The sequence below is a fragment of the Pseudonaja textilis genome, chromosome 2, assembly GCF_049901715.1.
Source record: "Pseudonaja textilis isolate UNSWEBS1 chromosome 2, rPseTex1.2, whole genome shotgun sequence".
Classification (NCBI taxonomy): domain Eukaryota; kingdom Metazoa; phylum Chordata; class Lepidosauria; order Squamata; family Elapidae; genus Pseudonaja; species Pseudonaja textilis.
Window position 1 is genome coordinate 56,752,143 of NC_141991.1, and position 25,594 is coordinate 56,777,736.

A 25,594-nucleotide genomic window follows, 5' to 3' on the forward strand; every position below is an offset into this window, starting at 1 on the left:
TCAGTTGTACAAAGTTAGATCTTACTGGGAATTAAATTTAGGAGCTAGCCAGGAATGGCTATAAAATCTATTAGAATGGTACATAGACTCCATCTTTCCTTGAATATGAGCATGATCTGGCTGTGTATATCACCAAATAAGGATGAAATCAGTTATGTAGTGCCTCCTGATGGTTATTGTAGTTGTGGATAAAGAAGCACTGGATATATGAGAGGTACATTTGATGTGTGTCAAGTAGGCCATGATCCTTCTTTTAAGTAAGGATGAAAAAACAAAGTCTTCATTTTAAAATCAATACACAGTTGTGTATAAACAAATCTCTTGTTTATGTGTTAGATGTGCTAATTTGAAAGATGCCAAAATGCAGAATTTTTTTTAACATTCTCTCTTTTTAAGTTATCTCTGATAACTAGTGATTTTAGATTCATGTTTAAAAATACAATAAGCTACAAGTATCAGTAAGAGAACAATGAAACACACAATACTGACAACAATTGGGAAGATCAAATGAAAGAATTATGAGTTAATATCTTTTTTAAAAATAGAGAAAATGAAAGTTGGGATAGATTTGGAGGAAATCCATTCCTGAGTTTTGGAATAGCGAAGAACAAAAACTATCTGGTTCTCTTCACAGCCTACTCTAGCCTAGCCTGTTTAACTAATGATGTCCTCAAGGGGGCCACCTTGGCCTAATTACTACACAGGAAAAGCTTCATGAAATATGTCTTCAGTTGCTGAGAAGCAATTGCAACCTGTGCAGCTGATATATTTTGCACCAATCATAAATCTTTTGGTTTTTGTTTATCATACAATAGCTTGGTGTAAATAGGTTATATTTATTGATTAAACTGTATAAGTAAGCAACAAAACTATTCAAATTGCAATTGCAAAGTAAGTATGACATGTGCTGATTCCAGTCAGTGTGGATGGGGGAGATAGGGTCAGTCATCAATCCCTACTTCATGGGATGCCACAGGTTTCTATCCTTTCTCCCTTCTTGCTTAACATCTACATGAGATTGTTGGGTAAAGTCAACCAAAAGTTTGAGGTGAACTATCATCAATATGCTGATGGTACTCAACTTTATATTTCTACTCAAGGCTACCTGAGTGATGCCATGGAAGTCCAAGCCCAGTGTCTGGAGGCTATGTGGGCCTGGATGGTGAGCTTCACCAAAGCAAGATTGTGTGGCTTTGGGATCCTCGGGTGCTGGGGAGTTTCTGTCTTTTGTCCTGAATTGGGTGGAACTGTCTCAGACAGATCTGGTGCACAGTTAATCTGTGGGGGTCTTCTTGGGCTTATGGCTCCTATTGAAAGGACAAGTGGCAGCCATGGCTAAGAGGGCCTTTGCACACCTTCAGGTTGTGCACCACTTGTATCCATTCCTGGATCAGGAGCTTTGCTCACTGTCACTCATGCCTTATGACTTCTCATCTGGATAACTGCAACAGGGTCTGCATGAGACTACTCTTGCCCTTGAAGAGTATTTGGAAGGTTCAATTGGTGCACAATGGGCAACACAGGTAGTAAATGGTGCTGGATACTTGGTGCATGTAACACCATGACTCCACATTGATTGCCATTGTGCTCCAGGTACAATTCAAGATGATTTAAACCATTCACGTATTAGAACCAGGTTTATTAAATTTGTTTGCTGCCCATTCCACTTTGAAGCAACTCTGGCAGCTTACTTGAAAGTCTGTCTCTCCCTGGTTGTTTCTACTCATCTGTTATGACCCTGCTGGAGACCAGGTCCGATGAGGAGAATGACCTGAAGCTGGGGCCATCAGAACGGAGCAAAGTTTGGGCTCTTAGGAAATCCTGGATAACTTTGTGGCAGAAAGGGATGAAGGCCTATGAACTTTGGGAAATGGGGTAAATGATCGTTCAGATGAGCAGCCACCCAGGCAAGCAGAAGAGGGAGAAGGCAATGAGGCATAGTGGCAGCAGGTCGATTCGGATGAGGAATAACTGCCCCCCCTCAGATGAGGAGAGCAGAATGCCACGAGGCATGATGAAGGTCAGTGAGTCTACTCATGAGAAAGCAGCTTCATTCCTCCTAATGAGAAGCACCAAGTAGGGAGTGATTTAAGGGAATAGAATTGGGCATCTGTTTCAGAGACAACGGGTGTTTTTCTTTGGTATGATGTTTCTGGCTCCTTGCTTCATTCCTGTACCTTGATTCAAGTTCAAGGAAGACTTCATTATTTCAGCTTTGCTCCTGGACTTTGTGTTGACTTAGACTTTCATAATAAGATTAGTTCTTGCTCATTATAACTCAGGACTAATCAAGCTGAATTATTGACAGCCTCTCAAGTGTGTTGGCCGTGTGCTTGGACCTTTCTCCATTCCATGCTCAAGCCTTTCTACATAGGAACTACTGTTCATCCCTTTGTTGCCCATGTTTCTGGTGTTGGGCTGCTGTTCTTAGCCAAGCCCTGCCGGCGAGTTCCAGTTTTCGGATAGAAGGCATCCAATCGCAGGTTACAGGGAAACTTACTGAGGGTTCTTGAGAAATGCTTTAAAGCATTTAGTTATAAAATGAACATATTAAATACCTCTGAAGCGTTAATTGTGTGAACTGGGACAGGACACGATCCAATCTAGTCAGAGAGGATGGGAGTGCTTCAGGTCCCAGTGGCCAAAGAATGTTGGTTTGCATTGCCTAGAAGACAACTGCTGTAGCGCCCATCTTGGAATATTCTCCCTCTGGAGATCAGGTTGGTCCCAATTCTTCTGGCATTTCATAAGGTCCCATCTAAAGATCAGGTTATGTGCCTGTGCCTGGGCTCCAGGTGTGTGCAAGGACTGACTTGATTGTATTAGCATTTTTCAGTTGTTGTTTCTTAGCTGCCTACACTTTTAATTTTTAAAATGTTAATGTTTTTTTAATTCAGTTTGTCACCCAGAGTTGAGATGGGCAACCATGTAAATTGGATGGATGGATGAATGAAAGTATATTTAAAATACACTGCTCAAAAAAATAAAGGGAACATAACAATAAGACATCCTAGATCTGAATGAATAAAATGTTCTTATGAAATACTTTGTTCAATATATAGTTGAATGTGCTGACAACAAAATCACACAAAAATTATCAATGGAAATCAAATTTAGCAACCTATGGAGGTCTGGATTTGGAGTTACACTCAAAATTAAAGTGGAAAAAAACACTAAAGGCTGATCCAACTTTGATGTAATGTCCTTAAAACAAGTCAAAATGAGGCTCAGTAGTGTGTGTGGCCTCGGTGTGCCTGTATGACCTCCCTACAATGCCTGGGCATGCTCCTGATGAGGTGGCGGATGGTCTCCTGAGGGATCTGGTGGTCTGTGGTGCAACGTGGCATTGGTGGATGGAGCGAGAAATGATGTCCCAGATGTGCTCAATTGGATTCAGGTCTGGGGAACGAGCGGGCCAGTCCACAGCATCAATGCCTTCGTCTTGCAGGAACTGCTGACACACTCCAGCCATATGAGATCTAGCATTGTCTTGCATTAGGAGGAACCCAGGGACAACCACACAAAGGGTCTGAGGTTCTCAACTCAGTACCTAATGGCAGTCAGGCTACCTCTGGCGAACACATGGAGGGCTGTGCGGCCCCCTAAAGAAATGCCACCCCACACCATTACTGACCCACTGCCAAACCGGTCATGCTGGAGGATGTTGCAGGCAGCAGAACATTCTCCACGGCATCTCCAGACCCTGTCACGTCTGTCACATGTTCTCAGCATAAACCTGCTTTTATCTGTGAAGAGCACAGGGCACCAGTGGTGAATTTGCCAATCTTGGTGTTCTCTGGCAAATGCCAAACGTCCTGCACGGTGTTGGGCTGTAAGCACAACCCCCACCTGTGGACGTCGGGCCCTCATACCACCCTCATGGAGTCTGTTTCTGACCATTTGAGCAGCCACATGCACATTTGTGGCCCACTGGAGGTCGTTTTGCAGGGCTCTGGCAGTGCTCCTCCTGTCTCTCCTTGCACAAAGGCGGAGGTAGCGGTCCTGATGCTGGGTTGTTGCCCTCCTACAGCCTCCTCCACGTCTCCTGATGTACTGGCCTGTCTCCTGGTAGCACCTCCATGCTCTGGACACTACCCTGACAGACACAGCAAACCTTCTTGCCACAGCTTACATTGATGTGCCATCCTGGATAAGCTACACTTCCTGAGCCACTTGTGTGGGTTGTAGACTCCGTCTCATGCTACCACTAGAGTGAAAGCACCACCAGCATTCAAAAGTGACCAAACCATCAGCCAGAAAGCATAGGAACTGAGAAGTGATCTGTGGTCACCACCTCAGAACCGCTCCTTTATTGGGGATGTCTTGCTAACTGCCTATGTTTTCCACCTGTTGTCTACTCCATTTGCACAACAGCATGTGACATTGATTGTCAATCAGTGTTGCTACCTAAGTGGACAGTTTGATTTCACAGAAGTGTGATTGACTTGGAGTTAGATTGTGTTGTTTAAGTGTTCCCTTTATTTTTTTGAGCAGTGTATAAACAATTGAATTGCAATTGTTAACATTCTTGATTTTACCAAGAATCAAAGTTTTGCAGGAATAATGTACATACAGAAATAGTTATATATTTTAAAGCTATAATATAAAATAATGTATATATCACTAATAATACTTAAATTTTACAAATAAGCAATACCACATCTGAAACTTCAGGTTCCACTTAGCTCTCCTAGCTGCTACCCACAGCTGGGGCAATACATTTAATACATCCAAGAATAAAGTAGGAACAGAACCTTAAGGGGCTATAATGCAATAATAAAATAAGTTGTATGACAATAAAAACAAGTTTAAAGTTTTATTAGAAACTGAAACAATAAACAAATTAGTTTAAGAATTTAAGGAGAGTTATTGGGTTCAATTGAACCATGGAACCAGTTACACAGGTGTTCGGTTCTCTTTCATCTGATATGTTTACACAGAGTTAGCCTTCTGTCTGGAATGCTTTAATTTGGATTCCTGCACTCAGCAGGAATTTAGACACAATGTCCAAAAATGGCCTTTTCCAACTTAGATTAGATTAATTCAGAATAGAATAAGAAATGTGAATAGTCTAGCTACAATCAACTTAGGAAATGATTAGGGTTATTGGCCGACTCATTGTGCAATTTTGCTCGCAGACAGACAACAGGGAGAGGGGAGGGGTATGATTGGAATGCATGATTGGCTTGCAGGGAATTGAGGAATTCATGTGCCCCATATGTGGCCTGGAAGAATCTCGACACCTCAAAGTTGAACTATTAGAGCCTTCTCAGCCGAGCAGACTGTTCGCTGAAACAAAGAGATTGGATTGGTGAACAGTGGACGGTGGGTGGAAAAAGTGGGATTTTACTACGTAGTTTTTTCCATGAAAAGTTTTTAGCTTTTGTTGTGCCTATATGGATTTATCAGTAAAGCTATGTCCCAGGAGTTTCTTTTGCTGCATATGCCAACAGGACGGATGACATCGGGTATGAATTCTGTCTTTGTATCAAAATGATGAATAGGCAAACCGATAGAGCTGTATATTTGTAGCATTCTGAATAGCAATGTAACACATGTTTTAAAGATAAACAGAATGCCCGATGTCAAAAGAATGGGAAGTCTGAACCTGGAAGTAGAATGAGTGGAAAAGATCAGGTCAATAGACAAAATAAATTATATGACAAAACATTTTTTCATAACCATGTCCCGCTACCATGTCCAAATTGTGTGAGCATCTGTGTGCTGATCAGTGTTTCAGGAGTTTAGTCAAATTTTATATGATGTAGAATGAATTGATTGGCATTTGTTACAGTTTATAAATTTGAGCGAACTGTGGGTGACAGTAGAGGACGGAGGGGCTTGGCGTTCTATGGTCCATGGGGTCACTAAGAGTCAGACACAACTTAGTGACTGAACAACAACAACAATCCATGGTAACTGTATCTAGGTCAGTAACTCCTACTTATCTGCTTGTCTTTTTTCTCTATACCCAGACTGGTTATTTAAAAGTATTTGATCTTTGTTTTCTCTGAAATGTCCTTATTCTTCATGATTGAATGGAAGTTTATCATAATCTTCCTCCCTCACATTATTCTCTTTGTTTTTCCAAACATACTGCTCATATGTATTTATTGTTGACCTCAAGAAAACGAAACCATACATTACCCTCACTTCTTTGGAATCAAGTGCAAACTCACTAAAACATTACTCTTATTAATATTTACCATTATCCTGAATTTTTCATTTTCTATGTTCACTTTTGCAATGAATTCATCTACTTATCAGTATTTCAACTGCCATCATTTTATTTTGTTTTACAATTCTTCCAGTCTCATCAAGCATATGTAAAATATATGGGGATGTATGCATCTTTGTCTTCCTCCTTTATGTTTTCTGAAGCATTCTGTTTCATATTCAATTCTTATGTTTCAGATTCAATTCTTAATGTAACTTAACCATTGCAAAGATTTGTCAGAAGAATAATCAGGTGGTCCAGCACAGCTATTAGTGTTAATATGTTTCATATTTTGTCATGATCCATACCATCAAAGCTGTACTTATTAAAAGAAAGGAAAGCCCCTCCTACTATTCTCTTCCCCCCACCCCCCATCAATCTCATGTTCCTTTGCATCTTCTGAAATCAACATGTACGTCTAACATATGCTATTGTTTATAATGGTGTTCCCCAACATTTCTGGCTTTGCAGACTGGTGGGGGGAATGGGATGGTTCTGCATGAGCAGTGGATGAGCGCATAAATATGTGCAGCTCCATTTGCACAGGTGGCAGCCACATGCACCAGCCACATGCACAAATGAAGCTGTGTGCACACACTTGCCCACTGCTTGTGCAAATGTAAATGCACATGCATGAACTCATCTGCCCCCTCTGTGACCTGGTTCCAAACAGGCCATGGCCCAGGAGTGGGGCCATGGCCTAGCGGTTGGTGGGGGGCTGGTTTATAAGATAACCTTTGTTTATATGAAAAATTCATGGAATAAGTCCATAGCTTGTATCTCTTTCTTTGGTATAGGTATGTGTAGTAAACTTTTCCAATTAATGAAACAACCCTAATTATCTTGGTAATTCTTATTAGCAATGTAGACCTACTGAACTTGTTTGAATTGAATAAAAATTATTAAAAAAACAGACAGTAAAGTTAATAATTTTCCTCAAAGAATGGAGGTCCGCTTTCACATTTTTTCTTTTTTTCTGAAACTTCCATATTGTCTTCTTTATTTGCTATGTTCATTAATCTTAGTTCTTCAGAAAAGAAGTTTTAATGGTACCAGAGTCACAAGTAAAATAGAACATCTGTTGAAAGTATGTTCCCAGTATCAAAGTACTAAGATTCAAATTTATGTGTAGATTTATACTGTGAATCTTATCTAAAACAGAAGCAGTAGTATCACAGTAGTACAAAATTTTAATTCAGTATGTTTAATAAAACAACTGAGCGTTTTTCTATTCTCTTAACTTAAATGAACAATGCATTAAATATAGAAGTAGATAGCTATTTTCATACAGTACCATCATCAGTTAAACAACCATAATTTTTGTATACAGTACATGCAAGTTGGACTAAAGCAAAGTTACAGTACTAAAGCAGAAATATACAAGAATTGGATCCAGCTTTAATAATACATAAAAGACAAGAAGTTGAAAAGTCTTAAATTAGTCATGAAAGTGTATTGTTTACATCAAGTGAAAACACATGTGAAGAGCTTTTTTCTTCCTTTATTTTCTTTATTCTGTATTAATTTGTGTTATTGTTTTCTGTCTTTAAAGCTATTTATCTGTTTATCTCACATGTAAAGGGAAGGCTAGCCAGAATACCTATAACTGCTTGTGGGAAAATAAATGATTTTAATGCAGTTTTCAGTTTATTTAAATGAACTATTTATAGGTATAACAGTCTGTGACTGTCATTGACTCTCTGCATACAATAACTTCTCTCTCTCTTTCTGTTTGTCTCCTGTTTATGAGCTGCACATGATCAAGATCCCCATATGCCTAAAATATTTTACCACAAAATAAAATACTTTTCTAACCTTAGATCTTAAAATTCTAACCTAACTGGACTAACCTCTTACAGGAAATACAAGATTGTGTATTTGTGCTCCTTGTGCAGAGGATATACTAATTTCTCTCTTAAAAATATTTCTACATGGTTAATATTCAGATTATATATGTTTTTGTTATAAAATTAGTGTATACTTCCAAGACATCCGCATGAATAAATATTAAAGCCTTTGAGGCTAAAGAGCTTGATATTAGGTTTATCTTTCAATTTTAGCATAAATATTTAAATATGGTCTAGTGTCATAATGAATAAGATTATCAGATTAATAATAAAGTGCCCTATAAAGCTTTTTAAAGCCAGTTTAGTTTACTTTTGTTGAGCTATGATCAATACTTATACAGGAGTTCTTTCCAGTACATAACAAATTATTTAATCCCTGAAAATTGTTTTAAAACTTACTATTTACTTCTATAAGAAAAGGGAACCTAATGTGGATCTCAGTGAATAAAACAACCCAATTTTGTGCTAAGAAACAATTTATTCTAGAAAGATTCCTAAATTACACAAATTAAAAGTATAGAGCAATAAATTGAACAAATTTAATGCGTGTTGTGTTTTTAATGTATTAAATCTTGTATAAGTTTTTTAAAGAAATTGGGCAGTATAATTTACAGATTTTAACAGTTTCAAGTTTTGTAATGGTGGTTTTAATAATAGTACTTCAATAATACTTTGTCAGTACTATTTTATTTTCCATAATTTGCAATCTGCACACTGTTTCTATTTAGTACACAACGAAAAGTTGCTGGTTGGATATCCCAGTATTTGACAGGATTCTTGAATAAGCTTATGCCATTATATAATGTTTTCTTCAGCTTTCTTTCTGTTGGACAAAAATCATTCACTCCCACACTTGAAATACTATTTGAGTGAAGAAAGACAACCTATGAGAAGATAAAAAGAAATTTCAGTAATCACCAGACAATACGTTTAAACTTACTACCACAAGTTTGGTATTTGCCAGATAGGGTTAGCAGATTAATGGCCCCAGATCAATACAATACAAATACAAAATTTAGTAAAGAACTGAAGTATTTAGTAAAGAACTGAAACAATTAGTAATGAAAATGAGTTACCAGCTGACTTGTGCTAGCCATAGATATTGTTATGAACTTGACAACTGTCTCAGTAAAGGGAAAAAAAGCCTATTAAGTTGTATATTACCTGTAGATATTTTAGTTCTTGAAGACCAACAGGTACTTTTTTCAGTTTGTTTTTTTCTAGATGGATTTCTCTAATATTTGGTATATTAGCAAAACTTCCATTTTCCACATCCTTGATTTTGTTGTTTCCCAACCCCAACCTAGTGGTAAATAAAATTTGAAATAGCTCAGACAATATATTTTATAATAAAGCTTGAAAACTATATAAACTATTTAAAATGGTGTATTTCAGGATTTCATTCTCAAAACTATTTCCCCAAGAACTGCTTTCCAATATTCTTTTGGGCTGTCAGAATATTGTTAAATATAACTTGCATCTCTTTTGTAACATTCTTCTAGCTGCACTTATTACATTCCTTTAAAGTTATCTTACCTCTTTTAACACAATTTAATTCAATCTAATATATCCATAGTGGAGCCGTATATATCATTTTTTTCAGGTGTCTTGAAGGGCATTCTGGTGTTTTTTTTTTACTTCATTCTCTCCATCTATTATTTATAGACATAGCCAAAACTCCTCAGTATATCTATATAGAAACAGAGGTCACAAGATCTAACCTGCTTCAGAAAGAAAAGATCTTCCTGACCCCTCATAGGTTCAAAGAAAAAAAGGAATTGACTACAAAGATACAGTATAATGTAGAAATGTGTTTATATAAATCAAAGGAAAACAAAAGACCTCAAAGAAATAGAAGTTCTTGGAAGTGTTCTTAATAAGTTAATATAATGTTAAGGAATTATTGTTACAAAATATTACATCAAATATTGAATTATAATATCTACAATTTTTAAATTTAATTACTTAGTTGCCTTGTTTTTCTATATAAGGCACTCAGCTCTTAAATTCTTTCCTGGAGGCTAAATATATTCCCTTGGTAAGGAGCAAAGTAGAAAAAAGCTTTCTCTTATATCCCCATTGGGAAGCTTCTAAAACAGTTTGTCTTCTTGCTGATATTAATGTTATACATGATAATGTTAATAATAAAAAACACTGGGCTGTGTTTAAAAGTGTGTTTAAAAGTGCAAATCTTTCAACATGGAAACAATATTCCAATTTTATGGACGGGTTAGCTGCCATTTTTTAGCTGCCATACTTTTGAAACTCTTCAAGCTTAGCTCATGTTGAAGATTACAATTGGTTTACCACGATCAGACCATAACATAAGAAGAGTTGCAGTTTGCAGTAGAAATAATTGGGCAAATGCCCATTAACAGCTGGTGCAACCTCATCCGAGAACAAGCTGTCCTCTGGTTTTCCATACAGCAACAACACCTCTGCCTATCAGGATTTCATTTCAGTCTGTTCCCTTGAATAATATTACTGAGCCTAAGAAACAGTCAGATAATTTTACTGCTTTCACTTTATTACATCTATAGACAGGATTGGCAGCACTAAATGTTATCAGCATACTACTGGCAACTCATTTAAAGCTTAAGATCTACCTCTGAAGATTTTTATATCGAATGAAATCTTCAAGTTCAATTGCAGAGATTTTGTTGTCATCTAGGTGAAGTTCCAGTAGACTGGATGGTAACCCTGTTAAAAAGGGGAAAATACATATCTTGAATAAGTTAAACACTAAAAATTAAGCATTAATATATTATTAGATATGTGGAGATCAAATGTGGCAATATCAAATATTTTATGGCAGCTATAATTGTTACAGGAATGCACAGTCACGATGAGCAATGAGGCTTATCCTGCTCAAATATACATTTCAGGAATTAAAATGGATAGATAGCTGAATTGGAGCAGGATCACATCCTCCAACTTGCTTCATTAACAAGAAGGAAGGTCATAACATCCCACATGTGCAGGTATCCCACTGCATGTCATCTTAGAATATCATCTTATACCAAAATAAATTGTTGGCCTATTTCTTCATTTTCTTTTTTTATTGTTACTTCAATGTTTTAAGTGTTATTCAAAGCTTTAAAACACAAACTCCCCAAAAGGGAAAGAAATCCAAAAGTAAAATAAAACGTGAATAAAAAATAAAACAATAAAGTATCCCCCCTTGGTGAATACTGATAAATATATTTCAAAAATAATAATCCCCCCGCTTTGCAAAGAAGGCACACAATTTATAAATTTCTATAACACTGTTTACCTGACCAGCTTGGCCTACATCTATGTACTACATAGAAAAAAGCATAGTTAACAGGTAAACCAATAGCAGAATTAAACTTCAAATCCCCCTATTAACAGTCTATTATTGTATTTAAGTTCACAAATAGCCTACTTCTTTATTTTCATGATAAAACTTGCATGTTCAGTTTTCAATTGGTACTTCTCAAAATCTGGGAAATAGAGCTGTAAATTGAGTGCAATTTGTCAATAGTTGGTGGCAACAACTCCTTTTCTTCCCTATGTATATTTGAGAAAAGTATTGCCATTTATTATGACTATTTCAAAGGAAATTGTGGTAGCAATTTTTATGACTGCTAAAATATATAGGTCGTGCAGAACAAACCCAAATCTGCATAGCTTATGGAAAGCGTAACAGTATTCTTGTGCTACCCTCATGTTGATCTGAAAAATAGTTTTCCAAATTAAATATAAGGCACATTTGTTATTTTAGAACTGTTTGCCAATATGCACAACAAAATTTTGTGGCATCCTAAAATTAACAAACTCCCCACCACATAAAATTAAAGTGATGGAGAAATTTAATCTAAATTTTAAAATGATAGTGCTTGTTATATTCATGTATCTGTTTTCTATGTTGTTACAATATGATCTAAAGCATGCCTTTGGTTTCCATTATGGTCTAGGAAAATATTAGTTCTCCAATGATTTCATCTTGGCAGCATTATTACAAATACCAAAAAGTTTCTCCTTGTTGGTTTCCAACTCTACCTTTGTTTTTCTAATTTATGTATGAATGTGCATGTCTGTTTATTAGATTGATAAATTAGTCACTAATATTCATACATATTGACCTCTGAGATTCATTTGTAAATGAATCCTGAAGTGAACAGACTTGTGCATCTGTGGCATGTTGAGATTTCTTGAGTGTTTATGTATAGGGCTGCAAAATAACTTTGAATATGCCAATTTCTTGTCCTTGAGAATTGCAGATATATACATTTCAACTTCCAGAATTTTCAGCTCATCTTGAAATTAGAAGCTTGAGTAACATTGAAAGTTATTCCAATACCTTTCTCAGAAATTCTCACATGTTTAATAGGATAAAGTCACACAGAATACGGTGAAAATTTACATTTGAATAAATATGTACATGATATGCTTATATTTTAGCATATAAGATCATCCTAGGATTGGATGCAAAGATATTACAGTTAATCCACTAGCGTTTTCCTTTTCTTGAGTTGTTATAAAAACATGGCATGATTTTCCAATTGATTATTTAATTAAGAAGAAAAATATTTCTGAAGTATTTCTGAACTCTTGGAACTTTTTACATTTTTTTTAACCATTTGACATTTTTTAGTCTTTCAGGGTAACCTCATAGTGATTTGCCAGCTTAATAGTTATGTGGATTAGGAACCATACTCATTTAATTGTTGCCCCCATGAAGTCTTTTTATTGACCATCATGGATGTTTATGTTTAAATTCACTTGGCTCTGGTTTTCTTATCAAGTGGAATTTATTGGTGTACATCTCAAAAGAAGAGTACCAATTCTTGATTAGGAGTGATAACTTCCAGAGAGGTATGGACTATATTTCTCCTTGTGGCACATATCAGTACTCTGCAAGTTTAAGATGGTCAATTTAATAAATAACTTGTTATTTGGCTAACTGCTTAGCCTAAATTTTGCCTCCACTTCTAACAAGCACTATTTTTGGATTAGATTCTAGCATAAAACAATATGCTTTCTTTGAGGTCTATCAGACAAATGAATTGTACAGCTTGTTTATTTGCCTTGAACAAAAGTATGGCATAGCTAGATCCTCAACCCAATGGTCAATGATTTTCTGTAACATAGGTGCTTTAAATCTGGTTTGGGTAGTTTGTTCTTTTTTACTGTTTGCTTAGTTGTAAATGTATTTTTTTCTTTCCAAGAATGGAACTGATGTGCTGCCAAGCTTCTGGATCCTATTTTCAGAAATCAATGAATTCTTACAATACATCATTACACAAGTCAGTTACAGTTATTTTAACTGAAATAACATATTAATATCAAATTTGAAATATAGTTTATAAAAGAAGATATATATATATATATATATATAGATATAGATATATATATATATATATATATATATATATATATATATATATATATATATATATATATATATATACCAAATACATCATACCTTTTGGTACAGATGTTAATTTTGCTTCTGCTATCCTTATATGATAGACTGTCAAACCTTCAAAAGCCCCAGGTTCTATCCCATCATTGTCAAGAGGATTTGCACTCATTTCTGTCAAAAGAGCACATTCTATTAGTTGGAAAGACAGGAGATTTTCAAATTCCCCCACTACCCCAATCAAGGATTTTATAGTTCTAGTGAAAGAGTACAGCGATGTATCTTTATAATCTGTTAATCTTTATATGTATAAAGGAAGTGGCTTTGTACGAAGGGGTAGGAAACTTTCTAACACCACTAATTTATAAAATATGGCATAAATTCATGAACAGATACATTTCTGGAGGAATATACACACGAAAAACTATATATATCAAAACTTCTAAAAGAGTGAAATGTTGGTGCATTTCATCTTTTCAAAAATAAACATTTATTACAGACAGAGCCACACAATGAATTGGACTATCAAGCTGGTTACCAAACAAGAACTTTCCCCATATTCAGTTCCAATAAACAAATGATTATCTGCTTTCTCTCAATTTCAGGAGGCAGCTATTTTGTTTAAACCATGCAGCACAGAAAAATAGGAATCTATGTTCTACCTGTGAAATTTGAGCAAGAAGATAGCATTAATTATTTTAAAGGAGAGCTTTTTTATATGAGTGTTTCATTTGTTTTTTGCTTAATATGATCTCAAAAAATAGAAAATACAGCAAGCAGAATCTCAGATTCAGGTTTTCCTCAGATGTGCCAATATGACATCTCTAATAAAATGGATAAGATGACAGTCTCGGAGTCTTTTAATTTGGAGGTGGAACACTGACATCTTACATCACATTAAGCCCCAAAACCTTGAAGTATAGGTTTATATTATGTTTGAAGAAGATTAATTTGTTTGCCTTCCTTTGTCTTCCTTTGTGTTGATGATAGAAAAAGCTCAATACTCCTATTCATCTTTAAACAAAAATTACAAACCTCAACATTCCATAAAATTATTAAATCTAGACAATCCTTACAAAATAAAACATTATTTCACAAAAGAGGTTTTTAGGAATTTTGAAATGAGGCAAGATTTGCCATTGTAATATTACATAACTGTTGGTTTGTATCCATATTTATGCCATATGATGCAGTCTACTTTAGCTTTGAGTGATTATTTTATTCAGTTATAGCTCATGTATCAGAATTCCATAATTTTTCTCTCCTAGTAATGACATTTTGGCTTTTTACAGAAAATGTCATGAAGATTGCAAGCAAACCTTTGCATGGTAACTTGAACCTGGGAATATTTTGACAATATGTACAAGAATACATTTCCAAAAATATACAGTGGAAAATCTGTAGGTAGTCAGAAATATAAAAAATGAAGCATTTAGCCCAGGGAACGTTATAGTGAAACTATATAAACAAATAAGCTAACTTTTATTTTTTGATATATATGGTTTTAATGTGTTTCTATGAACACATTGGCACACATTAAAAAATGAAATTCTGATTCCCGATCTCAAAAGAATGTGTGTGTGTGTGTGCACGCGCGCACGTACACACACACACACACACACACACACAAAAGAAGCCAATAGTTTCTATTTATATCCCTTTTCAACATGCAGACAGATTTTCGTGCTATCCACCAAGAAGCATTACCTCTTTTACCCTTTTTCCATTTTAGTTTGTTCAATCTAAGTTTCTCATCTAATGGTTTATTTATTTATTAAATTTGTTCACTGCCCATCTCTCTGTGATTCTGGTAGGGTTCACAGAATAAGCTTCCCCACCCCCCACTATTGTGCAGCAGATTTATAAAAATAATACACTTACCTAAAACATGTAAAGACTTCATTCCCTTAAATACATCTTTATGAATCTTTTTAACTTTGTTGTCATGAATTCTTATCTCAGCTAAACTTCTTGGCAGATTTTCTGGGATCTGAGTTAAATGATTATGGGACAAGTAGAGGCGCCGCAGCTTGTTTGTTGACTGAAACGCTTTAGGATGGATCTTTGTTATTTTGTTGTTGTTCAAGGCAAGGGCCTAATCAAAATATGAGCTTAATGTTAGGCATTGATTTTATTCTAAAGTTCTCACTTAAAAGGACAGAGTATGATATTCTTTAAATGGAAATATATTGGTTTTTTTTTAAGTACTCAAACTTAAAACTCAAATAAAATTCCACATGAAATTGTTTATGTATGATTTGAATAAAGCACAAGTAACATGGAAAAGGAGTCACTAAAGACTTTCAAAGGAAAATTAGATTTAATTCTAATATTACACATTAGAGTTTATCTTTTGCTTTTACTATAGATTAATAAAATGATCGCACATTGCTCAGTTTTGAAAATATTATTAGTATAGATCAAATTACTGATTTTCCAAAATAATTATCTTTATGTATTGCCTTACACATCAATTTATATTACTTTTATGTTGTTACTTAGCATATACACACACACAAATGTCTCTCTCTGTGTGTGTAGGTAGGAAGGTAGGTAGGTAGGTAGATAGAAAGATAGATAAAATGAAGCATGATAGCGTATCGTGAGAGGAAGTTCAGAAAATAAGCTTACATATAGTGATGAAAGTCCTTTAAAATCATTTTCCTTGATCTCTTTTATTTTGTTGTTTTGAAGATCTATCATACGAGTATCTAATGGAATATTCCTTGGTACAGAAGTCAAGCCTATTTATAAGAAGAAAAATAAAATATGTTTTTTTATTAAACATATTTCTGTGCATTGCAGTCAAAGGAAACTCTTGGTGCCTTTTATAAAATGCATACAGATTAAAAAAGTAGCCATATACATTTTTTAAAAATCCATTAAAAATAAAATAAATAAAAATTAAACGAAGATGTCAACATTCACATTAGGGGAAAGTTGTCTGAAACACTTTGGTCTTCCAGAGCTTCCAAAAGGCCAACAAGGAAAGAGCAATTCTTTTCACCATGGTCAGACTGTTCCACAGTGTTGGCTCTGTACAAAGAAGCAGCAATGCCAAGCCTCTTGAAAATGTACAATTTGCATTTGTTTTTTTCTAATAGCTCCAATTGGTCGGGGTGATACTGACAGCAGTAGGCAGTCCGGAAGGTACTTAGAGGCTAAGTTGTAGAGGGCATTATGAGTCAACTCCAGCATCTTAAATAGGACCCAAAGGGCAAACAATGCAGGATCCCAAAAATGCCGTAATATGTTCCCTATGCTGGAATTACAAAAGGAGGCAGCTACTAATTGTAGTTTCTGAATACAGTGACAAGCAGAATGCATTAAAGTTGTCCAACTGTGTGGTGATTAGAGCATGAGTTACAGTAGCTAGACCTCCTATCCTTATTCCAGCATGCCTGCTAAAGCTGGGCATTGACCACTCTGGAGATCAGAAGCAGCCCCAAGTTGTGAACCTACTTCCTGATAGGTAGTACTTGTAACAAAAGGACATTAATGGATCAACCACAGCTCCAAATTGGCAGGGTTCAATTTTAGTTTGTTCTTTCTCATCCAGAACTTGACAGCCTCTAGATACCAGTTAAAATTAATAATAAGTCAGATGGCAAAATACAATTCAGTATCATCAGTATATTGAAGATACCCACCCCTAAACTGTTGAGTAATCTTTTTCCCCCCACAATATACAACCTTGCTAATAACTTCATATAGAAGTTAAAAACAGTAGATACAAGACAAACTGTGTGGTGTTCCATAAATCAGGGGCCACTGGGCCGATCTCTCTTCTCCCACCAACTAAGGAAGGAGTAGAATCATGGTTAAAACAATCCAAAAGTGAACCATGATTGATGGTATCAAAAGCTGCTGGGGTCTAATAAGACCAGAATGGGTATACCTCCCCAAGTCACAACACAGGTAATCTAGAAGATTGATCAATAGTACCTATGGTCCAAAATTAGGCCTAAACCCTGATTGGACTGAAGACCGAAAAGGTTCACAAATATCCTTTTTTTTTTTAGTTGGGATGAAACATTGTTGATTCATCCCAACCATTTCAACAACTGTCAAGCCCAAGCAATAGATCAACACATGAAGAGTTCAAGTTGACTGGTTTGTTATAATTCTACCTATAGTACAGAAATCTACCCAGACTGCTTGACTTCACTTGGGAATAGACAGATAAGATTTCATGGAGCTTGAAATGAGTAGGAGTGTTAGTCTTGGAATTCTTGCAGCTGTGCAGTGATTCAAGGCTAATTGCTCATTTGAAATACCTTGCTGGCTGGGTATTTCCCACCATCAACTTTCCTTTAAAAGGTTAAAGTAATTCTTTAACACCATTGCATCCAAAAATACCTGGGTTACATCACATCACATCAAGGCTGCCAGAAGCTCTCACAGTTTCCTAGACTCAAATCATCACTTCCTCTATCTACTTATCATAGAAGTTGGGAGAGGCAAGGGTTCATCTGATGGTAGAAGGCAACTAAGGCAAAATCCTATCCATTTCCTTGAAGGTCACAAACAAAATGAAGTACCAGATAACAGGACAAGGCAATGCCCCAGTTAATATCAATAATTGTCTGCAAGAGGAGAAGTACTGGTAAATATTTTTCACCTCTCATATCACCACAATGTAGGCCTGAACATAGGTACATATTCATGCTGAGTTAGATTTACTTCCTCCAGCATCTTCCAGGTATCCAGGGAGGCACTTCACCTCCCAGTTAACTTTAGTAAACCAAATTGCTGTCTATGATTGGACTCTAGAAAAAGGGTGGTCAGAGGCAGTAGTATTACTTTCTGGGACTGAACAAAAGTGCCCATCAGGGAATTGAAAAAAATCCCCAAATGCTCTTTGAAGCCACCTCCTTTTCCCAAACCAACCCCCTTCAGTGTTAGATTTATCCATAGGCAGTAAATGGAGTACAAACCCAATCAGGTTGTGCTGGTCAGACACTATATAGTTAATAAGGAATTGGGAGCTGTGCCTACGGGAATGCCTCATGGGAAATGTAGTTCATGTCATGTCACATCTGTAATCCTGATTGGTCACTGAATTGACCTGTAGTTGGGTTGGGGGAAGCCTTTGTTCTTTCCTTGCCTGGACGCAGCAGTGTGCTGGATCCCTTGCTATATCATTATGGGATGAAGATAACCATATTTTTCCACTATGAAGACGACTGTGCAAAGATTGGACATTAGATGGATCTCAACATAACTGTGAGTTATACCTTGAGGATGCCTATTACAATCCAATAAAGAAACTTTGTATGGAAGCCTTTGTAGAGTATATCTAACTGTCTTTATATTCAGCCAGAAAGTTGAAGACAGAACGCAGGTGATCCGGGCTTTGTGAGCATGGCAAATGGTCAAAAGAGGCAGGGGCATGGACATTATCTACTGTTTTTCAGGATCTCTCTAATCCCTTCCAATGAATATGATTCTCCATGAATCCGCCCCTTTTGCTCCAAGAATTCCAAATATGCTCCCTCTCAAATTCCTCCCCCCTCCTCATTTTGACATGGGGTTGTGAGAGCAGAACTTAACAAAGCACAAGAGAACTTGTCCAGGACCAGGAGGAAAAAGTAGAAAACCAAGTATACCAATAGAAGAGAATATGTGTACATCATGGTCAAACTATGGAGCCTTGGTGCTCTGAGATGGTTTTTTAAAGATGTTTCAATATCCAAATAGTAACATCTTCAGTGCTAGAAGGGACTGGGGTCTGCTCTGATTATATATAATGGCTTGCTCTGTCAATGTTGGTCAGAGTATTGTTCTTGGTAATTCCTTGATTAGGCTGTTGCTTACAATTGTTTATATGAGTTTATACCCATAGTTCCTTGATTAAGGTATTATTTACTGTTGGATTGTTAACTTGGTATTAATCCTAGTGCTAATTCCTGTTTATATTGGTGTTGATTGCTGGTGAAGATCAGTTTTGATCTGTTTCCTTTTTTAGCTTTTGATTGTCTCTTTTAAATGGTGTATAAATGTTGTTGATCTCTATGTGCCTATTGATGGCTGATTTTTCTTCAGGGTCAAACTTCCAGAAATTTTCTAGCACTTTTGAACTTAAAACAACTGCGTTTTCAGTATAGCTAGAAGCAAAATTGCAAAAGAGCCAATGTAACTTTGGGCTAGATTAATATAGGTCAATATAATGTCAACTTTATGAAAATTACTATTCCCCTCTACAATATATTGCTCTGGTCAGATTGCACCTAAGGTTTAATTTAGTAACAATGCAAGCTTTCTGCAAATGCACTAAATCATCAGAAATTAGAGGAAGAGGTTGGCAATCCCTAATAAGCTACAGAATTTAGGAGCCAATAAACATGGAGCACTGGTTTTCCTTAACAAATAGAGGAGCACTGATGAAAAGGAACAAAGCAGGTAAAGTCTTTCTGCAAATAGTCATCATGCAACTCTCTTTAGTAGCAAGATTCACCCTTTGACTTGGGGTAGTGATGTGTTATGGAAATTCAACGTCTGATCAAATTGGGGAGTGGGAGAGAGTCTGTGCTTCTATTCAACATCAGTAGAATCAGCATATTTAGCAGGCAATACAGGAAGAGTTCTTGCTGTTCTTGATGGTGAGAGCAAGAGGCTGGTAGTATTGCACATTATGAAAATTTCATAGAGAATCAGCTGTTATGGTTCCTCAGTTTCAGTGAATATGTGGCTTGTGAGCTTGCAATCTGCCCAACCCTAATTTCTTGGGAAATGTAACAGGAAGCTAGGTTAAGTTTTAGAGATTTCTCGTGGTTGCATATGAGTCATGGCACTCTTTGATTGGTCTTGTGTGTAAGTGCTGGTCATAAATAGTTTCAGCTTTTGTAGGGGGCTTTGCAGAATGAGTGACCTAATTGATATGCAGCATTATATTCATATGCAGTGGACAGTTACATTAAATTCCTTATATAATCTTATAATATATAAGTTATAGACTTGCAGCTCTACTCAGATCTGGTCTGAATTTGCAGAGTAACAGTAACTAAAATGTAAAATGTTCTTGTCTTACGGTCTGAGTGTTCCAGCCTCTGAAGTCTCAATGGTTGAGACTGAATAATTTCACATTAATGTTTGGGTTATCTGTTTATAACACATTCCCAACTATAACAGTTAACTTTATCATAAAGGGAAAACTTCCATGTGAAGATTTCCCATAATATAAACATGGAGCTTATGTGTCTTGGTGCTATGAAAGATTTTGGCCAGGCTGAAAAAGGAATGGAAGACCAGACATACTCAAGAGATAGAAGTTAAGACGAACATCAACTTATCTTATAAATGACAACTTAAGCCAAATGAGAAGAATCCTGGGAAGAATAAATCAAAGAGATCTAATCTTTCTTAACTACCTATCAATGAGTGAAAAATTTCTCTCATATTTTCCCACAGTCTATATTTAAACATTAAAAATACCTAACTGAATTCTGTATAATTCTTGCTTTTGTAATTTGCCAAACTATGTGGAGCCTTTTTTTTTTTTTTGGTATTCAGCAGGTTCTGACCAGTTCTGGAGAACTGGTAGCGGAAATTTTGAGCAGTTCGGAGAACTGGCAAATACCACCTCCGACTGGAGATTTTACAGTATCCTTCCCCTGCCAAGCCTACCAAGCCATGCCCACAGAACCGGTAGTAAAAAAAAATTGAATCCCACCACTGATTCACTCTGCCATAATCTGTCAATACCCAAGCAGACTTTCATTAATACAGTAAAGTGATGAATGAGTTTGTCCCATTTAAACTGAACAATCAGGTTTCTTTTTCGTTCCAGTCCATATCTTGAACTAACAACTGAAAATCAGCAATATGCTCTCCCAGAGATAATGCACTCCATCAGAGGCGAAGAAGCAATTCAGTCAAATAATCAACACTAGCTTTCTGGAGTGTTACACAATTGAAATTTTTGTGAACTCCAGATTGTTCTGTAGTAAAGGAGGAAGTTGTTCATTTTGGTCACCCAAAGGCAATAGGCCAATTATTGCTTGTAATCAAGATCAATTGATGTGGAAATCCTTAAAGCTTAAGGTGAGTATTGAAATAGTATTAGTGCATCTCTGGAGTTTCTTCTCAGGAAGCTGAAGAAAACTCACTAATTTCAAATGTCTACATCACTAATGTACTGCATAGGTGTAGCTTACCTAAATCAGAACAGTGGACAACTCTTAAATAGCACTGACATCCAAAGGGACATACTGGAAATATGTCAACTGGTATCAAGGGTGCTCTGGTAGGAAAAAGGGAATTGTCATCTTTATCATCATCGTCAACATCATCATCATCATCATCATCATCATCCAGATCTTCCATATCCATGAGCATTATATTTTTAAAGGTGAAATATGAAGGCTTTTGGAAAGGCTTTGCAGAACTTAAGGCCACAAGAAGTAGAAGTATATATTCCTTCATATTTGTAGAATACACACGCCTAAAACAAAATGAGTGCCAAACAAAAAAAAAATACCATTATTGATATTTTACTTTCAGAAATATTAAAAAGAAGTGCCATACATAAATGTCTAAAATATAAATATTAATTCATCTGTTGAGATTTTACCTGAGAACTACAGTGGCTAAAATGTTTTATTTCTGCAAATTATATGGAACCCTAGAATTCTCTTAGCAAGTTAACTTTTGAAATGAAGGATCTGATTGTTGCAGAGTACAGTACTCAGTCTGTGTTGCCAAAATGAACAGATTAGCCTTTAGAAACAAAATATTGTAGAAATTTGGAAGGGAAATGAGGCTACCAAACTGGAAAATTTCCTATCCCACTCAGAATCCAGTCTGTTCTGGGTATAAAGGAGCACACAGTTGACAGATAATGGAATGGGGTCCTAGTTGTAAACTATAATCATTCACTCCAGCAATTCTAGAACACCATCTGCTTACATAGTTTAGTCTAAATGGTACCAATGGCAAAATATAGTTAGTTCTACGATATTATTTATTTATTTGTATATCAATGTAGCTTAATTGAAAGGAGTTAAATCTAAAAAAAAGTGCTACAGTTTCCTTTCCTGTTTCTGGTAGAGTTTGCAAAGAAGAGAAAGGGCTTCTGCAACATTCCCACATTTTGTTAAAAGTCCAGAAATGAGGTGTTAGCAAGCAAAAAATAATAATCCATGTTTTAGTTTTCAATGCATGCTCTTTATGAACTTCTCATAAAGAGAGCATAGAATTTTTTCTAAGTATCAGGTATTAGATTGATTTGTTTTTAGTTTTTCTACCTCCCACCCCCCTTTTCCAAAACAGGAATATTTTGAAATTCTGGCATTTTTCCATTCTCCAGAACTTATCAGAAGCTAATTGATTAAAGTTCTACTTAGTCCATCAGCTAATTCCTTCAGGGATCTAAGATGCATGTAACTTGGATATTTTGTGTAAAACTAGAGCGTTTCAGTTAGTGGACAATATAGAAATGCAGATAAATAAAATCATGAAGAACAGAAAATACTTCATCCAAGTCATAAGAGATGAAGATCCAATGCATATAATTTCTCAGTAATCCGAATATGAGCTTTAAAGTGAGAATTAATTAAGATATGATTATTTATATTTCATAATAGTAAAATAGTGGTTTGAGTTTTGGAACATAAGAGATTATATTACATTTTCTATAACTTGATAAGCAATGTAATTCTGTGTTCTCTATAATTTGGCTTAGCCTAATTAAGGCAGATATGAGTTCTTAGAGGAAACTGCATTTTGGGAAACTCTACGTGCCTAATGTTTATAAAATTCTCAATAACTTTCAAATATTCTAGTGTACATATCTTAAAATATTGATAGCATTTTAAAAGACTGTTTAAAAGAGCAGCTTAATGGCTGGATCTAAGCACTTCATTCATGCCTTTTACAGAATACTGCATCTAGTCTCCTCACAAAAAAAATGAATTGCATTGTTGTTTGGAAGTATTAAATTATCTAATGAAGCCCTGAATTTTTCTGAGCCAGTAAAATGAAAGCAGAGAGGGGAAGAATTCTGTGAGCTTCTAAAACTCTCAGTACTTTTTCATGAACTGTCTTTGCCCTGCCCTCCTAAGGATGCAGTGTAACATTGCTACACTGCATTCTTTAGAATTAACTGGTTAAGGGAGATGACTGTCATATCATGGTCGTAACCACAGCAAAAACTGTTAGGGCAGTTTTAAGGCTGACACATCGGCTGTGGTATATGTTGCCTGACCCAAGTTCAATTTGAACAACTGTTTCTGTTGCCTTGGCACCCTCCCTGGCCCATAGTCACATTTCCATCCCTTTCTCTTCCAAATCACTGAAGACACCGTTATATTAATATAATTAATCTTTTCATTTGTATTAGATCCATCTAATATTTAACTTTAATACCATCTCAGATTTGTCCATGACTGCATGTTTAGCAGGGATATAGGGCAAAGCATGGGTTCCTCATGAGTAAATTAGTCTAGTCTAAGGGCTTGTGCTTGACAGTTGCCATTCAACTTCCAAATCACTGAAAGGCAGCAGTTTCCTTAACTTTTTAAAAAAAGGACTATTATTAAATTGTCTGAAAATGCACATTCAGTATTATAAAACAATATGTGCTTTCTGCTTGTGCCATGTGTGGTAATCCTTTATATCCAACAGATCATTCAATTATTAATGGCTGCCAAGATTATAAGAAATAAAATCCTGTTTTGAAGAAATCATTGGTTATTTTGAATAATATTAACCTAAGCCCTAGTTATAATTTCTTATTTTAATAATAATAATAATAATAATAATAATAATAATAATAATAATAATAATAATAATAATAATAATAATAATCTCAATAATAAGAAAAGTATTACATTTAAATTAACTGGGTGTCTGGAATTTCTGAAAATTTCGTTTTTGCAAAGCAAGTCAGAGAAAGTGCTTTGATTCAGGCTGCCAATATGGCCAGAAATAATGTTACTTAACTTTATTAATTACATTCAGTCAGAAAGTTGGACTGCTTAGTTTGAAATGCTAAAGACTTCACCTGCATGGAGCACAGACAGAAAAGCTTTCCTGCCTAGTTTTGCCAGTACTTAAATATCCTTACTTTAAAATCATTAATATTTGTGAAACCACATATTTATATGTCCTGAGTAATCTGAACATAGAATTGTATAAAATCAAATTACATTGAATATACATGAAATATGAGGAATTTCTTCTAGCATTAGTTTGTTTAGAAATAAGCCAATTTGAGTTAAATGGCACTGCTAGGTAAGTGTTATAGAATTACAGCCTAAATGGTCTTCATCAGATACTTTGTTTGATATTTTGTTTGATCCAATCAAACAGTCCAAATAGAATAATGAATTCACACAATGATTTCTAATGCATATTATTTCCTCACCTAATGGCTATTTTCTAAATGCTAATTATAGGAAGTTCATTCCACTTCTACATTTTTTTCCACTTCGTTTTTTTATATAGTAGAGGGCTCAGCTGACAGAATAGGGAAAGTATTCTATACAGACCTCCCTTCTCTTTCATCCTTTAAGAAACTAAAGGATGGGGAGATTATGAATTGCTGAAAATATAGCTAAATAGTGATTTACTTGCTTGACAGAAAGTTCTCTTTAATTCAGTAGGACTTAATTCTGAATAAACAGATCAATAAATGATATATTTTTCTGTTCATAGTATAAAAGCAGTTAAATTAATAAATAACTAAATGCACTAATGCATTTTTCTAATGCATGCTATAAAACGTTGAACAGTATTTAAATACATTATTACTATTGACAAGAATATTGCTTCATTAGAACACTGATGCATTAATAAAAAGTTTAAAAAAAGACCTACCTTGCAAATTTGTCAAGTCCCTTAAAAATGCTCCAGCTAAGAAAATTATTTCCACCTTGATAATTTATAAAAGATTGAGTTCATAAAATTAACAGTAAGTATTTTTAAAGGGGTTAAAAATCACTTCAGATGTCTTTTTCTTCCTGGCACCCTGGGTAATACTTGAATAAACTCCTTCTGTAGATTTGTCTATCTGAGCACTGAAGAATAACACTAAGAAAACTTGTTACTGCTCATGTGTTTTTCATCACTGCCTGTATCTGAGCCAAAACTTCTAGCTAACTCTAGACGTCTAAGCACAAGATGTGGTTAAATTTGAACCTTAAT

At 35.4% G+C, this 25,594-nt stretch overlaps 2 protein-coding genes across 3 annotated transcripts in view; one reads left to right on the forward strand and one right to left on the reverse strand.

Annotated features, from left to right (window-relative positions):
- The window catches only part of CENPP (centromere protein P), a 147,581-nt gene that overhangs the window by 65,745 nt on the left and 56,242 nt on the right, over nt 1-25,594 (forward strand). The gene's annotated exons all lie outside the window — the stretch shown is intronic.
- Nucleotides 7,392-25,523, reverse strand: ASPN (asporin). Its single transcript, XM_026724571.2, has 8 exons — nt 25,268-25,523; nt 21,607-21,893; nt 16,082-16,194; nt 15,332-15,545; nt 13,514-13,624; nt 10,671-10,764; nt 9,229-9,367; nt 7,392-8,948 (listed from the first exon to the last, which is right to left on the reverse strand). Exons 2-8 carry the CDS (start codon nt 21,872-21,874, stop codon nt 8,751-8,753), a joined length of 1,137 nt encoding a protein of 378 aa, XP_026580356.1. The 5' UTR covers nt 21,875-21,893; nt 25,268-25,523; the 3' UTR covers nt 7,392-8,750.

Coding starts and splice junctions, on each gene's coding strand:
- ASPN (XM_026724571.2), bottom strand. CDS start 21,874: ATGAAGGAATATATACTTCTACTTCTTGTGGCCTTAAGTTCTGCAAAG. Junction 15,546..16,081: donor AAGGACTTTCATCACTATAT/GTAAGCTTATTT, acceptor TATTTTGATTAG/GCCCTTGCCTTGAACAACAA. Junction 10,765..13,513: donor ATTAACATCTGTACCAAAAG/GTATGATGTATT, acceptor CCTTTTTAACAG/GGTTACCATCCAGTCTACTG.